The sequence below is a fragment of the Bombina bombina genome, chromosome 4 (genome assembly GCF_027579735.1).
Source record: "Bombina bombina isolate aBomBom1 chromosome 4, aBomBom1.pri, whole genome shotgun sequence".
Classification (NCBI taxonomy): domain Eukaryota; kingdom Metazoa; phylum Chordata; class Amphibia; order Anura; family Bombinatoridae; genus Bombina; species Bombina bombina.
The window spans coordinates 48177677-48193450 of NC_069502.1; the positions used below are offsets into that span (position 1 = coordinate 48177677).

General features: G+C 37.8%; 1 protein-coding gene across 1 annotated transcript in view; it reads left to right on the forward strand.

Moving 5' to 3' along the window:
• GAREM2 (GRB2 associated regulator of MAPK1 subtype 2) overlaps positions 1–15774 on the forward strand; it is a 271203-nt gene that overhangs the window by 243669 nt on the left and 11760 nt on the right. Inside the window, exon 5 of the mRNA XM_053708899.1 lies at positions 10414–10583. Coding sequence (XP_053564874.1) covers positions 10414–10583 — 170 coding nt within the window. The remainder of the gene's footprint in view (positions 1–10413; positions 10584–15774) is intronic.

A 15774-nucleotide genomic window follows, 5' to 3' on the forward strand; every position in this document is an offset into this window, starting at 1 on the left:
TCCACGTGACACAGAGGCTCAGGCTGCGAGGGGGCTGATAGTCTAGTGCTGCGGGCCGGGCCGCGGCAGCCTGTGTGTCACGTGATGTGGGTGTCAGTGTGGAGGCCAGGAGGAGGCCTCAAGCCTGAACTTAAAAACAATGCTACTGCCGGGCCGGGCCGTGGGTCCCCTGAGTCCTCCCTGGGGCTGGGGATTGATGACGACTCGATGCTCAAGCAGGCTGGCTTCAACTTAGCAGGGCAGATAGGAGGTCACTCTGCTGGTCTCAGACAGGGACTTAGAGGACCTTTTCTTTTGAGTTGGCAATGGTCGGTGTAGTAAAACATTACTGTATATATAATTTATAATTATATAACTATATACATAACATGATTGATGATGAATAATTGATTCATTTACTATCCTAACTTGAACTAACTTAGTTCCAGTCCTAGCTAGTACTACAGGCTGCTTAGGCAGCCTAAGCAGCCTGTAGTACTAGGCTATGTTTGTACAAAAATTCACTGTTTCTCTGAGAGTCTCTCCTCTGCTGTGGGCTACAGCAGCCTTATGGGGATTACACTGTTACACACACATGTGCCATGGACTTCACTTCAGTCTCCTCCATGTCAGGTGGCTGCACCACAGCACAACAATATTATCTATTTATTGGTGGGCTGCTGGTCCTCGGTGGGTGGGGACTGGGGAATATTGCACTTTATTTTTTATTTATTTTTTTAATATTTTACTTAATTTTTTTCATAACAACCATTTGACAAAATCAAATGAGAAATGGTAGTAGGGGGGGGGGGCCTCTTTGCCCTAAAATGCCCGGGCCTCTTTTTGGTCCCAGTCCGGCCCTGGAGCCCTTGTAACTTTTTTGTTTATATTTTTTATTAAATGGTGTTAGTATGAGTGTAACTGTGCTATGTAATGTATTTACGTGTGTACATATGTATTTTTTTTATATGTCTATATGTGTGTACATATGTATTTATGTGTTTATATATCTATATGTGTGTACATATGTATTTATGTGTATACATATGTATTTATGTGTTTATATGTCTATATGTGTGCACATATGTATTTATGTGTTTATATGTGTATATGTGTGTACATATGTATTTATGTGTTTATATGTGTGTACATATGTATTTATGTGTTTATATGTGTATACGCGTTTACATATGTATTTGTATTTATATGTGTAAATGTGTGTACATATGTATTTATGTGTACATATGTGTTTATATGTGTATATGTGTGTACATATGTATTTATGTGTTTATATGTCTATATGTGTGTACATATGTATTTATGTGTTTATATGCGTATATGTGTGTGCATATGTATTTATGTCTTTATGTCTATGTGTGTACATATGTATTTATGTGTTTATATGTCTATATGCGTGTACATATGTATTTATGTGTTTATGTCTATATGTGTGTACATAGGTGTTTATATGTCTATATGTGTGTACCTATGTATTTATGTGTTTATATGTGTACATATGTATTTATGTGTTTATGTGTATATGTGTGTACATATGTATTTATGTGTTTATATGTCTATATGTGTGTACATATGTGTTTATATGTGTACATATGCATTTATGTCTTTATGTCTATGTGTGTACATATGTATTTATGTGTTTATATGTCTATATGCGTGTACATATGTATTTATGTCTTTATGTCTATATGTTTGTACATAGGTGTTTATATGTCTATATGTGTGTACATATGTATTTATGTGTATATGTGTGTACATATGTATTTATGTGTTTATATGTGTATATGTGTGTACATATGTATTTATGTGTTTATATGTCTATATGTGTGTACATATGTATTTATATGTCTATATGTATGTACATATGTATTTATGTGTTTATATGTGTACATAAGTATTTATTTGTTTATATGTCTATTTGTGTGTACATCTGTATTTATGTGTTTATATGTCTATATGTGTTTACATATGTTTTTATGTGTTTATATGTCTATATGTGTGTACATATGTATTTATGTGTTTATATGTCTATATGTGTGTACATATGTATTTATGTGTTTATATGTCTATATGTGTGTACATATGTATTTATGTGTTTATATGTGTATATGTGTGTACATATGTATTTATGTGTTTATATGTGTATATGTGTGTACATATGTATTTATGTGTTTATATGTGTATATGTATGTACATATGTACATACGTATTTATGGGTTTATATGTCTATGTGTGTGTACATATGTATTTATGTGTTTATATGTGTATATGTGTGTACTTATGTATTTATGTGTTTATATGTGTATATGTATTTACATATGTACATATGTATTTATGGGTTTATATGTCTATATGTGTGTACATATGTATTTATGGGTTTATATGTCTATATGTATGTACATATGTATTTATGTGTTTATATGTGTATATGTGTGTACATATGTATTTATGTGTTTATATGTCTATATGTGTGTACATATGTATTTATTTGTTTATATATCTATATGTGTGTACATATGTATTTATGTGTTTATATGTCTATATGTTTGTACATATGTATTTATGTGTTTATATGTCTATATTTTTAAAAAATAAACAGAAGCAGCGCTGCACTCTCTAAATAAATAAATCTAAGGGTACCCTATAAAAATATTAAATAATAATACAATGATATTAGAGATAAGCAATAAATCAAAAGTTATAAAATATAACAATTTACATTTACCTCATTTACCACATGAATATGAAAAATAATAAATAAAAGTCAGTCTGTATTGTAAAACACTTGTTATGGCACAGTCTCTACTAGATAAATAGAAAATAATCAGGTTTCTGAAATCCCCAAGGTTTCTCCAGAGATGGCCTTGTTTTTCAGCAAGTGTGGAAAATATTCCCGTTATATTCTGCAGCTGCTGCTCCTATTTAAGGTCAGTTCGAACCAATAGTAAAAAGCTGGAAGGGGGTGAGAGAAAGCACAAACAAAGATCTAAGTGTAGATTAAACACCTGGTAAGCCCCATGTATTTTTTTACATTTCTTAGTGCTTGTTTTAAACATTAATAAAAAGCTTATAACCACAGAAGCTCTTTTCTTCATTGGACGCTGCTCAAGGATACATTTTTACCTATGTACTTATTTTCACCTACTATCTTGTGAGTAGTTTGTAAAAAATACATGGGGCTTACCAGGTGTTTAATCTACACTTAGATCTCAGTTTGCGCTTTCTCTCACCCCTTCCAGCTTATATGTCTACATGTGTGTACATATGTATTTATGTGTTTATATGTCTATATGTGTGCACATATGTATTTAAGTATTTATATGTGTATATGTGTGTACATATGTATTTATGTGTTTATATGTCTATAAGTGTGCACATATGTATTTATGTGTTTATATGTCTATATGTGTGTACATATGTATTTATGTGTTTATATGTCTATATGTGTGTACATATGTATTTATGTGTTTATATGTCTATATGTGTGTACATATGTATTTATGTGTTTATATGTCTATATGTGTGTACATATGTATTTATGTGTTTATATGTCTATATGTGTGTACATATGTATTTATGTGTTATATGTCTGTAAATACATATATATATATATATAAATGCATATGTACACACATATATATACTGTATATATATATATACATATATATATATATATATATATATATATATATATATATATATATATTTAGACATGTATTTGTTTGTATCTCTATGTCAAAGCCCTTTGTCTGCATTTTTTTTCTAACACCAGAGAGCTCATGTATCGTTGAGCCCTTCAGGCCCGGACTGGCCATAGGGCAGACCGGGCATTTGCCCGGTGAGCCGCGTGGTAGTTTAGCCACGCCCACTGTGACGGTGGGCGGGGCTTTACACAGTATACAAAAAAAATTTGAGATTTTTTTTTTTATGTTGATTTGGAATTGGAAATATTTAATATAACAAATAAATATTGTTTATTTAATATAACAAATAAAATGTTAATGTTTAACTTCAATAATTGGAATTTGGTCAATGGTCACACACACAGAAGTAGTCGTCTAGTACTCAGTTCACTTCACAGGGCCACTTAAACCGCCATACAAGCTGCTGCTGGCTGCAGCACACAAACATAGATACAAGTTGCTCAGTGCCACTGCTCATCATAATACTTACTATATAATTTAATTTTACTAACTACTACTACAAACAACATTCATTCATTCCAATGGCATTCCAGCAACTGCGGCACCATTTCCCAATTCTGATCGGCCGAGCAGAGCTGCACACACAGGCGCACTACACTACTTCCGCCGGAAGACTTCCGGCCTGGCTGGGTCTGACTGAGGCTGAGCACGCACGCACGCACTGTGAGTGACGTCACACTCACACGCGCCCAGGGACACCCTGCACACGGCTGCACACTCATGCCGCGTGCCGGGTGGTCCACGTGACACAGAGGCTCAGGCTGCGAGGGGGCTGATAGTCTAGTGCTGCGGGCCGGGCCGCGGCAGCCTGTGTGTCACGTGATGTGGGTGTCAGTGTGGAGGCCAGGAGGAGGCCTCAGGCCTGAACTTAAAAACAATGCTACTGCCGGGCCGGGCCGTGGGTCCCCTGAGTCCTCCCTGGGGCTGGGGATTGATGACGACTCGATGCTCAAGCAGGCTGGCTTCAACTTAGCAGGGCAGGTAGGAGGTCACTCTGCTGGTCTCAGACAGGGACTTAGAGGACCTTTTCTTTTGAGTTGGCAATGGTCGGTGTAGTAAAACATTACTGTATATATAACTTATAATTATATAACTATATACATAACATGATTGATGATGAATAATTGATTCATTTACTATCCTAACTTGAACTAACTTAGTTCCAGTCCTAGCTAGTACTACAGGCTGCTTAGGCAGCCTAAGCAGCCTGTAGTACTAGGCTATGTTTGTACAAAAATTCACTGTTTCTCTGAGAGTCTCTCCTCTGCTGTGGGCTACAGCAGCCTTATGGGGATTACACTGTTACACACACATGTGCCATGGACTTCACTTCAGTCTCCTCCATGTCAGGTGGCTGCACCACAGCACAACAATATTATCTATTTATTGGTGGGCTGCTGGTCCTCGGTGGGTGGGGACTGGGGAATATTGCACTTTATTTTTTTTTTATTATTTTTTTTTTAAATATTTTACTTAATTTTTTTCATAACAACCATTTGACAAAATCAAATGAGAAATGGTAGTAGGGGGGGGGGGGCCTCTTTGCCCTAAAATGCCCGGGCCTCTTTTTGGTCCCAGTCCGGCCCTGGAGCCCTTGTAACTTTTTTGTTTATATTTTTTATTAAATGGTGTTAGTATGAGTGTAACTGTGCTATGTAATGTATTTATTAGATAGTGTTATTATGAGTGTAACTGTACTTTGTAACATATTAAAAATCTTGTAATCTTTTTTTATTTTTTGTAATTTAGTGGGGTTTTTTTTGTAATTTAGTTTAGTTTATTTAATTGTATTTTAGTTTAGATATTTGTAGATTATTTAATTTATTGATAGTGTAGGTGTATTTGTAACTTAGGTTAGGATTTATTTTACAGGTAAATTGGTAATTATTTTAACTAGGTAGCTATTAAATAGTTATTAACTATTTAATAGCTATTGTACCTAGTTAAAATTAATACCAAGTTACCTGTAAAATAAATATAAACCCTAAAATAGCTACAATGTAATTATTAATAAATTGTAGCTATCTTAGGGTTTATTTTATAGGTAAGTATTTAGATTTAAATAGGAATATTTTAATTAATAATATTAATATTAATTAGATTTATTTTAATAAGAATTTAGTTAGAGATGTTAGAGTTAGATAGGGTTATTATACTTAATATATATATAATATAATAACGATATTAACTATATTAACCCTAATATAATTAGGGTTAATATAGTTAATATAGCTGGCGGCGTGTAGGGGGAATAGATTAGGGTTTAATACATTTAATATAGCTGGCGGCGGTGTAGGGGGATTAAATTAGGGGTTAATACATTTAATATAGCTGGCAGCGGTGTAGGGGGATTAGATTAGGGGTTAATACATTTAATATAGCTGGCGGCGGTGTAGGGGGATTAGATTAGGGGTTAATACATTTAATATAACTGGCGGCGGTGTAGGGGGATTAGTTTAGGGGTTAATACATTTAATATAGCTGGCGGCGGTGTAGGGGGATTAGATTAGGGGTTAATACATTTAATATAGCTGGCGGCGGTGTAGGGGGATTAAATTAGGGGTTAATACATTTAATATAGCTGGTGGCGGTGTAAGGGGCTCACATTAGGGGTAGTTTAATATAGCTGGCGGCGAGGTAGGAGCTCACATTAGGGGGTATGTAATGTAGCTGGCGACGGTGTAGGGGGATCACGTTAGGGGGTTATACTTTTAATGTAGGTGGTGGCGGGGTCCGGGAGCGGCGGTTTAAGGGTTAAATACTTTATTAGGGATTGCGGCGGGGGATCGCGGTTGACAGGTAGATAGACATTGCGCATGCGTTAGGTGTTAGGTTTTATTTAGCAGTTCGCGGTTGACAGGTAAATAGACATTGCGCATGCGTTAGGTTTTATTTAGCAGCTAGTTTAGGGAGTTACGGGGCTCCAATAGACAGCGTAAGGCTTACTATGGCTGCATTTTGTGGCGAGGTGAAAATGGAGTAAGATTTCTCCATTTTTGCCACGTAAGTCCTTACGCTGTATATTGGATACCAAACTGCGCGGGTTTGGTATACCTGTCTATGGCCCAAAAAACTACGGGCGAAGGCAGAAATATACGAGCGTAACTTCTAGGTTACGCCGTATATAGGATACCAAACCCACGCAAATTTTGGCGTCGCCGGCTTCTGCGGGCGACGCTGCATATCGGATTGAGGCCCTAATGTGTGCAAACAGCCGTAATAAACCCCTTATCACTCACGCGTAACTGTTAACACACCACTCGGAAACTGGCCCATTATCTTTTAGATTGTAGTTGCAGCTGTTTTTGCATAAAAAGATTAGGAAGCTTCTGCAATAGTAAATACGTTGATATGTAATATGGTTCTTTCAAATGCAACAAATCCTAAAATCTTACCTATGGTTTAGCCTTTTCTTTATATACAGTGATTATATAAAAAGCATTGTCTGTCTTATGCAAAATATATACCCGCCAACTGTCCCGATTTTAGGGGTCTGTCCCGGGTTGCTAGCATTCTGTCCTACATTGCCCCATGCATTTAAAAAAAATAAAAAAATGTTTTCTTTTAAATTCTATTGGGCCCATACTCAGAAGTGGCTGGTTTTTCTCTCCCAGGGTTAGATACCTGTTAGATTTCCTGTGTAAAAAGAATTGTGTGTGGGTTAAGCAGGAGTAGGAAGGCTGTATACCCTCTGACCTCAGGTAATGGTGACCTCTAACCCTGGAAGTTATGACGTCTAACCCCTGGTGATAATACTAGCATGCCTTCAGTTTTATATGATGAGCAGTGCTAATACCAGGGTAACGAACAGTGGCATCCTCAGACTGCCAGGCAATGTGCTTGCCAACCCCAGAACCCCATACAATGAATTACAGATACCCATATATGATGTAGTGTGTGTGTCTATCTGTATCTATGTGTGTGTGTGCCTTTGCATGTAAAAGTGTAAGCTGTGTAGTGTGTGTGTATCTGCATATATAAGTGTAAACTATTTAGTGTGTGTGTATCTGTATGTATAAGTGTGTGTATCTGCATGTATAAGTGTATGCTATGTAGTGTGTGTGTATGTCTGCATGTATTATTATTATTATTATCGGTTATTTGAGCGCCAACAGATTCCGCAGCACTATAAACAAAGGGGGAGTACAACAAAACAATTATAGGGTAGAGGGCCCTGTCAAGAGTTGCACTGTTGTAGTCAGCTCTTAAGAAGGTGATCTACAAACAGCTGGACTTTTAGGCTTACATGCTAAGAGGGTTCAGGGGATTGCAGTGGAGGAGAGGAACTGGTATTAGGAAAGGTTAGCGTAGGTTGTATGCGTCCCTGAACAGTAGAGTCTTTAGGGAGCACTTGAAGCTTTTAAAACTAGAAGAGAGTCTTGTGGAGCAAGGCAGAGAGTTCCACAAGATGGGAGCCAGTCTGGAGAAGTCCTGTAAACGGGAATGTGATGAGGTGACAAGAGAGGAGGAGAGTAGGAGGTCATGAGCAGAGCGAAGGGGACGGGAGGGAGAGTATCTGGAGACAAGGTCTGAGATGTAGGGGGGAGCAGTGCAGTTGAGGGCTTTGTATGTAAGAGTGAGAGTTTTGTGTTTGATCCTAGAGGCAAGAGGAAGCCAGTGAAGGGATTGGCAGAGAGGCGCAGCAGATGAAGAGCGACGTGTAAGGAAGATGAGTCTGGCATAGGCATTCATTATGGATTGTAAAGGAGCTAGGTGGCAGGTGGGGAGACCAGAGAGGACAGAGTTGCAGTAATCAAGGCGGGAAAGAATGAGAGAGTGGATTAAAATCTTAGTTGTGTCTTGTGTAAGGAAGTGTCTAATTTTAAGAAGGGAGGGGTCAAGAAGGGAGTTTAACGTAAGGAAATGGGATAGGCGTGCATATACTAGTTTTTCGAGAAGCTTTGAAGCAAGAGGGAGGAGGGAAATAGGGCGGTAGTTGGATGGGGAGGTAGGATCAAGGGAAGGTTTTTTGAGGATAGGTGTGACCAGTGCATGTTTCATCGATGAGGGAAATTTATATAAATGTAAGCTATGTAGTTTGTGTGTATCTGTATGTATAAGTGTGTATCTGCATGTTTAAGTGTATGTTATGTAGTGTGTGTTTATCTGCATGTATAAGTGTATACCATGTAGTGGCTGTGTATCTGCCTGTATAATTGTATGCTGTGTAGTGTGTGTGTGTGTGTGTCTGTGTGTGTGTGTGTGTCGGACTGTATAAGTATATGCTATGTAGTGTGTGTGTGTATCTGCATGTATAAGTGTATGCAATGTAGTGAGTGTGTGTATCTGCATGTGTAAGTGTATGCTGTGTAGTGTGTGTATCTGCCTGTATAAGTATATTCTATGTAGAGTGTGTGTGTCTGCATGTATAAGTGTATGCTATGTAGAGTGTGTGTATCTGCATGTATAAGTGTATGCTGTGTAGTGTATGTGTATCTGCATGTATAAGTGTATGCTATGTAGTGTGTGTATCTGCATGTATAAATGTATGCTATGTAGTGTGTGTGTGTGTATCTACATGTATAAGTGTATGCTATGTAGTGTGTGTATCTGCATGTATAAGTGTATGTTATGTAGTGTGTGTGTGTGTATCTGCATGTATTAATGTAAGCTATGTAATGTGTGTATCTGCATGTATAAGTGTATGCTGTGTAGTGTGTGTGTGTGTATCTGCCTGAATAAGTTTATGCTATGTAGTGTGTGTGTGTGTATCTACATGTATAAGGGTATGCTATGTAGTGTGGGTGTGTATTTGCATGTATACGTGTAAGCTATGTAGTGTGTGCATCTGCATGTATAAGTGTATGCTATGTAGTGTGTGTGTGTATCTACATGTATAAGTGTATGCTATGTAGTGTTTGTGTGTATCTGCATGTGCAAGTGTATGCTGTGTAGTGACAGTGTGTATCTGCCTGTATAAGTGTATGATATGTAGTGCGTGTGTGTGTGTATATGCATGTGTAAGTGTATGCTATGTAGTTTGTTACTGTGCATTTTTGCTGACTTTAAAGGCCAGAGTCTAGAATATGAATGGGGAATGCAGAGAGCAGTTTTAAAGAATCTATTATTAAATGTCCAATTAAGATAAAAAATATTTAGCAATGTCTTTGCAAAGGCTAATTAAATACAGAGCTCACATAGCTATACCAGTGGTTTGAGCTTGTGTTTGATTTGCTGCCTAGAGTATTACAAGATATGACTTTATTTAGAATTTTATTTATATTACTTTGGCCTTATGTTTTTTTTAACCCCCGCCCCTGCTCCTGCCTGTCAAATTTCAAATTTTTGCCACAGGGGGTGGGGTGGGGGGTTGTCCCTCTTTTGAATTTTGAAATGTTGGGAGGTATGAAAATATGTAGCTGGATCTTCAAATTTGTGGCCAACTTCTAAGTTTATCTCTATTGTTATAAATTATAGTGAAATATGGAACACTTCTGTATCGGATTTGAATGAAAACCATCCATATTGTTTTAATTATAGGATTATCCTATCTGAATGCTTTACAAAATTATGTAAGAAATCCTTGTTTTACAAACTTCCTCTGATTCTTTATACAGTTTTCAAGATAGAAAACCAAGAGGTCCTACATGGATGAATAAAAATAAAGATGTGTTGATAACAAAAGTTCACAAATGGAGTAAAGTTCTCATAAACCATTCAAGACCCTTGCTCATGATGATTGGATTGATTCTGTCTGCTTTGTGTCTTTCAGGTCAGGGAAGAGTGCCGTCTTCTCAATGCCCCTCCTGTACCTCCACGTGGTGGGAGACAGTTTTCCAACTCAAGTCCGCCCGTCCCACCTCGGTTTCCAAAAGCCCAACTTCCTCCATCCAACTCTCCTAATCCGAGCTTGTCGTACTACTCATCCGGGCTCCATGACATGTGAGTCACTTTACCACACTCTCTCTCCGTGTCTTATGGTTAATAAATATTATGCAAATGCTGAGCACATGCAGTGTAACATAAATCACTTAATGTAATGTAAGCCCCCAACCCCACAAAGAGACATTCTGGTGCAAAGTTTGTAATAAGCTTACAAAAAAAATCTAATTAAACTCTCTAGTTTTAACTCTAAGTTCAAGATAACAGCAAACAATATATGTCATTGTCAAAGTAATTTAAAGAAACATAAAACCCAGAATATTTCAGTGATGATTTAGATAGAGCATTCAATTTTAATAACGTTTCCAATTTGATTGTTTTAGCAAATTTACTTTGTTCTATTACTTTGTTCTATTGAAAAGCAGGTAGGTAAGCTCAGGTGTGTGCACATTTCTGGAGCACAAAGAATACTTTTAACAACGTTATACATTTACAAGAACACTAGATGGCAGTAGTGTTTGCTGTCATGTTGTGGTCCAGACACAACAAATTGATAATAGTCGTAAATTGGAAACTTTTAAAAAAATTCTATGCTATGAAATTTGGGATTTCATATAAGCTTTTGATTTGTGCGTATACGTGATGAACATTCTCGAGAAGTGTGTGTGCACCAATCAAAAGCTTAAATCAGCACCTAGTAAGATCGCAATCTTCCTTAACAAACTATTCTTGTGCTGGAATGTCATTTTAGAGATCAATGTTATTTTTCATTGTTTTGGTGGGGTGGTAGCTTGAATATCAGTGTTTAATGAATTAAGCAGCCAGCATTGCATTTGGAGGCCTCACTAATAGGGCTGAGCCCTTAGTTGAATGAAGAAATCTTCCTAAGTTACGATTATGATAGCAATAACCAATAACGTACAAAATTGGTGTTTGAAGAGGGCTTTAGAATTTAAATAAGTCCCTATATATAGCCTTTCACAATCTACCACGAATGAACAGTAGCTCAGTATGGAGATTTACAACTTATGAGCAGCCTATATTAGCCCAATTGTGCTTTTCACAGAGAAAGAAGATTTTTTGAAAGTGAATAATTTACTAAAAATATATGGAGCTCTTCTGGATTTCATATTCTAGCACTTATAAAATAAAATTAACTCTTCCCTCAAAATTTACAGAGCAGAAATGGAATATAAGAGAATAGAATAATCAAAAGACCTTCATCAGATTCTGCTCAGCAATAGACTGTGGGATTTAATAGGATTGTAAGAGAACGCAGGGCTATTGCGTTCTGCAACATTTACTGGCTGTTTTGTATTTAAGGTTGACCATAATAATCATATTCAAATAATTGTCTGTGTTATAGACTACGGGCGTGATCCGATATAGATCGTAGTTTGCGGCGCAAGCGAGGGAACCCCCGCCGCCCGTAGTTTCAGCTCGCAACAAGAGCTATCCAATATACGGCGCCATCAGATGCTAAAGTGACGTAAGTCTGATAAACCAGCGATGTCCAGAAATCTGCGTAAGTACAAATTTCTGGAGTCGCCAGTGACTTACGGCACTTTAGAAACTGCCGGCAACTACAAAACCTGACTAAGTTATAAAATCTCCCGTACTGTCTAACACGCCTCCCAAACATACCCCGACACGTATACCCCTCTATCCGCTATCCCCCCTCACTCTCCTAATAATAAAAAATGTATTAACCCCTAAACCGCCGCTCCCGGACCCCGCCGCACCTAATAAAGTTATTAACCCCTAAACCGCCGCTCCTGGACCCTGCCGCCACCTACATTAACTACCCCCTAATGTGAGCCCCTTACACTGCCGCCACCTACATTACCTACCCCCTAATGTGAGCACCTTACACCGCCGCCACCTACATTAACTACCCCCTAATGTGATCTCCTACCCCGCCGCCAGCTATATTAAAATTATTAACCCTTAATTTAATCCCCCTACACCGCCGCCAGCTATATTAAATTAATTAACCCCTAATCTAATCCCCCTACAGCGCCGCCACCTATATTAAATTAATTAACCCCTAAAATACTAAACTATCCCTACCACTAAACCTAAGTCTAACCCTACAAATAGCCCTGAAAAGGGCTTTTTGCGTGGCATTACCCCAAAGTAAACAGCTCTATTGCCAGCCCTTGAAAGGGCTTTTTGCGGGGCTTTGCCCCAAAGTAATCAGCTCTTTTACGAGCCCTTAAAAGGGCTTTTGGCAGGGCATTGTCACAAAGAAATCAGCTCTTTTGCCTATAATCTAAATCCCCCTACACCGCCGCCACCTATAATAAATGTATTACCCCCTAATCTAATCCCCCTACACCGCCGCCACCTATATTAAATAGATTAACCCCTAATCTGACCCCCCTACACCGCCGCCACCTATATTAACTATATTAACCCTAATTATATTAGGGTTAATATAGGTATTATATTATATATATATATATATATATATATATATAGCCAATCAGATTGAGCTCGCATTCTATTGGCTGTTCCGATCAGCCAATAGAATGCAAGCTCAATCTGATTGGCTGATTGGATCAGCCAATCGGATTGAACTTGAATCTGATATCTAATATAATTAGGGTTATTATACTTAATATATATATAATATAATAACTATATTAACTATATTAACCCTAATATAATTAGGGTTAATATAGTTAATATAGGTGGCGGCGGTGTAGGGGGGTCAGATTAGGGGTTAATCTATTTAATATAGGTGGCGGCGGTGTAGGGGGATTAGATTAGGGGGTAATACATTTATTATAGGTGGCGGCGGTGTAGGGGGATTTAGATTATAGGCAAAAGAGCTGATTTCTTTGTGACAATGCCCCGCCAAAAGCCCTTTTAAGGGCTGGTAAAAGAGCTGATTACTTTGGGGAAATGCCCCGCAAAAAGCCCTTTTAAGGGCTGGCAATAGAGCTGTTACTTTGGGGCAATGTCCCGCAAAAGGCCCTTTTAAGGGCTGGTAATAGAGGGGATTACTTTAGGGGGATTAGATTAGGGGTTAATGTATTTAATATAGCTGGCGGCGGTGTAGGGGGATTAGATTAGGGGTTAATAATTTAATATAGCTGGCGGCGGGGTAGGGGGATTAGATTAGGGGTTAATAATTTTAATATAGCTGGCGGCGGGGTAGGAGCTCACATTAGGGGGTATGTAATGTAGATGGCGGCGGTGTAAGAGGCTCACATTAGGGGGTATGTAATGTAGATGGCGGCGGTGTAAGGGGCTCACATTAGGGGGTATGTAATGTAGGTGGCGACGGTGTAGGGGGATCACATTAGGGGGTTATACATTTAATGTAGGTGGCGGCGGGGTCCGGGAGCAGCGGTTTAGGGGTTAAATACTTTATTAGGGATTGCGGCAGGGGATCGCAGTTGACAGGTAGATAGACATTGCGCATGCGTTAGGTGTTAGGTTTTATTTTGTAGCTAGTTTAGGGAGTTACGGGCTCCAATAGACAGCGTAAGGCTTACTACGCCTGCATTTTGTGGCAAGGTGAAAATGGAGTAAGATTTCTCCATTTTCGCCACGCAAGTCCTTACGCTGTATATTGGATACCAAACTGCGCGGGTTTGGTATACCTGTCAATGGCCCAAAAAACTACGGGCGAAGGCAGAAATATACGAGCATAACATCTAGGTTACGCCGTATATAGGATACCAAACCCGCGCAAAATTTGGCGTCGCCGGCTTTTGCGGGCGACGCTGCATATCGGATTGAGGCCCTACATGTATTGCACAGACTTGAGATGCATGTGTGAATGTTGCTATACAAATTATAGACTACATGTACTAATCTAACAAACCCTAAAGGAAACTTGTGAATGGTACCCACTACATCTGTAAGGACAGAGAGTATATCTAGTATCAGTTCTTTCCTGCCACCTTGTGGTGAAATGAGAGTACAAGTTATAGTGATATTCTATGATGTAATAATATCTATTTGTGGCTACCTAGTAATTCATACAGTATATAATAATTATAGTTAATGTTTGTAAATGGATTATGGATGCAAATGTGTGTGTATTGTAAATTATAATAATTAAGTACAAATAATTTATAATCATGATACATAGTTTAGTGACTTTAAACAGTGCCAGGCACAACACAGTTACATCCACTATAGGACTAAAGTATGGAGATTCTAGGATTTAGAAATTGAAGGTGCCAACATTCTACATATCAAGGAGTGCAGTACTGAGGGGAGGAAGAATTGTATTTCTGTTTTTTTAAATCATCCTTTATCCCCAGTTAAAGGGACAGTAAACTGTAAAATTGTTTTTTTTTCCGTTACTGTATTTTCAATTACTTGATATAGCAGCTGCAGAGTATAAAATGTTAAATGTATGAGAAATTGCATTTTCAGGTTTATTTGTGTATATGAAGTAGCTGATGTTGTGCTTTTAAACCACAGCCTATTACAATGGGTTGAGCTGGCATGTAATATCAGATCTCATTATGTTATCACTTTATGTACACAGACTTGCTTCCTTATATCTGTTTATAAACCAAAGCTCGATACTTTTAGAGACAACAATAGAAAGTTAACATTTTATAACTCAACTCTTCTACACCCCACTGGGAGTGTAATTTTTTCTGCTGCATGTGTTTACACAGGCTTATCAATAGCCTAGACTTCAGTATAGAAACGTTCTGTATAGGTGGTGATACCACAGGCTAAATCAGCTATTTTAAATGCCAAAACAGGGGTAAAGGAGCTACTTGTAAACAATTTAATACACTCCAGCAGGTAAAATGGGTCATTGTGAACAATTTAAAGTTGAGACATTTTTGGGGTGAACTGTCCTTTTAACACTCTACTTGTCTGCTATAGCAGGGATCTGACTTGTGCGCAGCAGTGTGTGTGTAGCAATGTTATAAAAGCAACCTGTACAGGGAACTTAAAGGGACATGAAACCCAGTTTTTTTCTTTCATGATTTAAAATGAGCGTGTCATTTTAAACAACTTTCTAATTTACTTCTATTATTTAATTTGCTTAATTCTTGTGATATCCTTTGCTAAAAAAGCATATCTAGATAGGCCCAATAGCTGCTGATTGGTGGCTGTACATAGATGCCTCATGTCATTGGCTCACCCATGTGAATTGCTATTTATTCAACAAAGGATATCAAAAGAATGAAGCAAATTAGATAATAAAAGTAAATTAGAATGTTGTTTAAAATGGTATTCACTATCTGAATAATGAAAGAAACATTTTGGG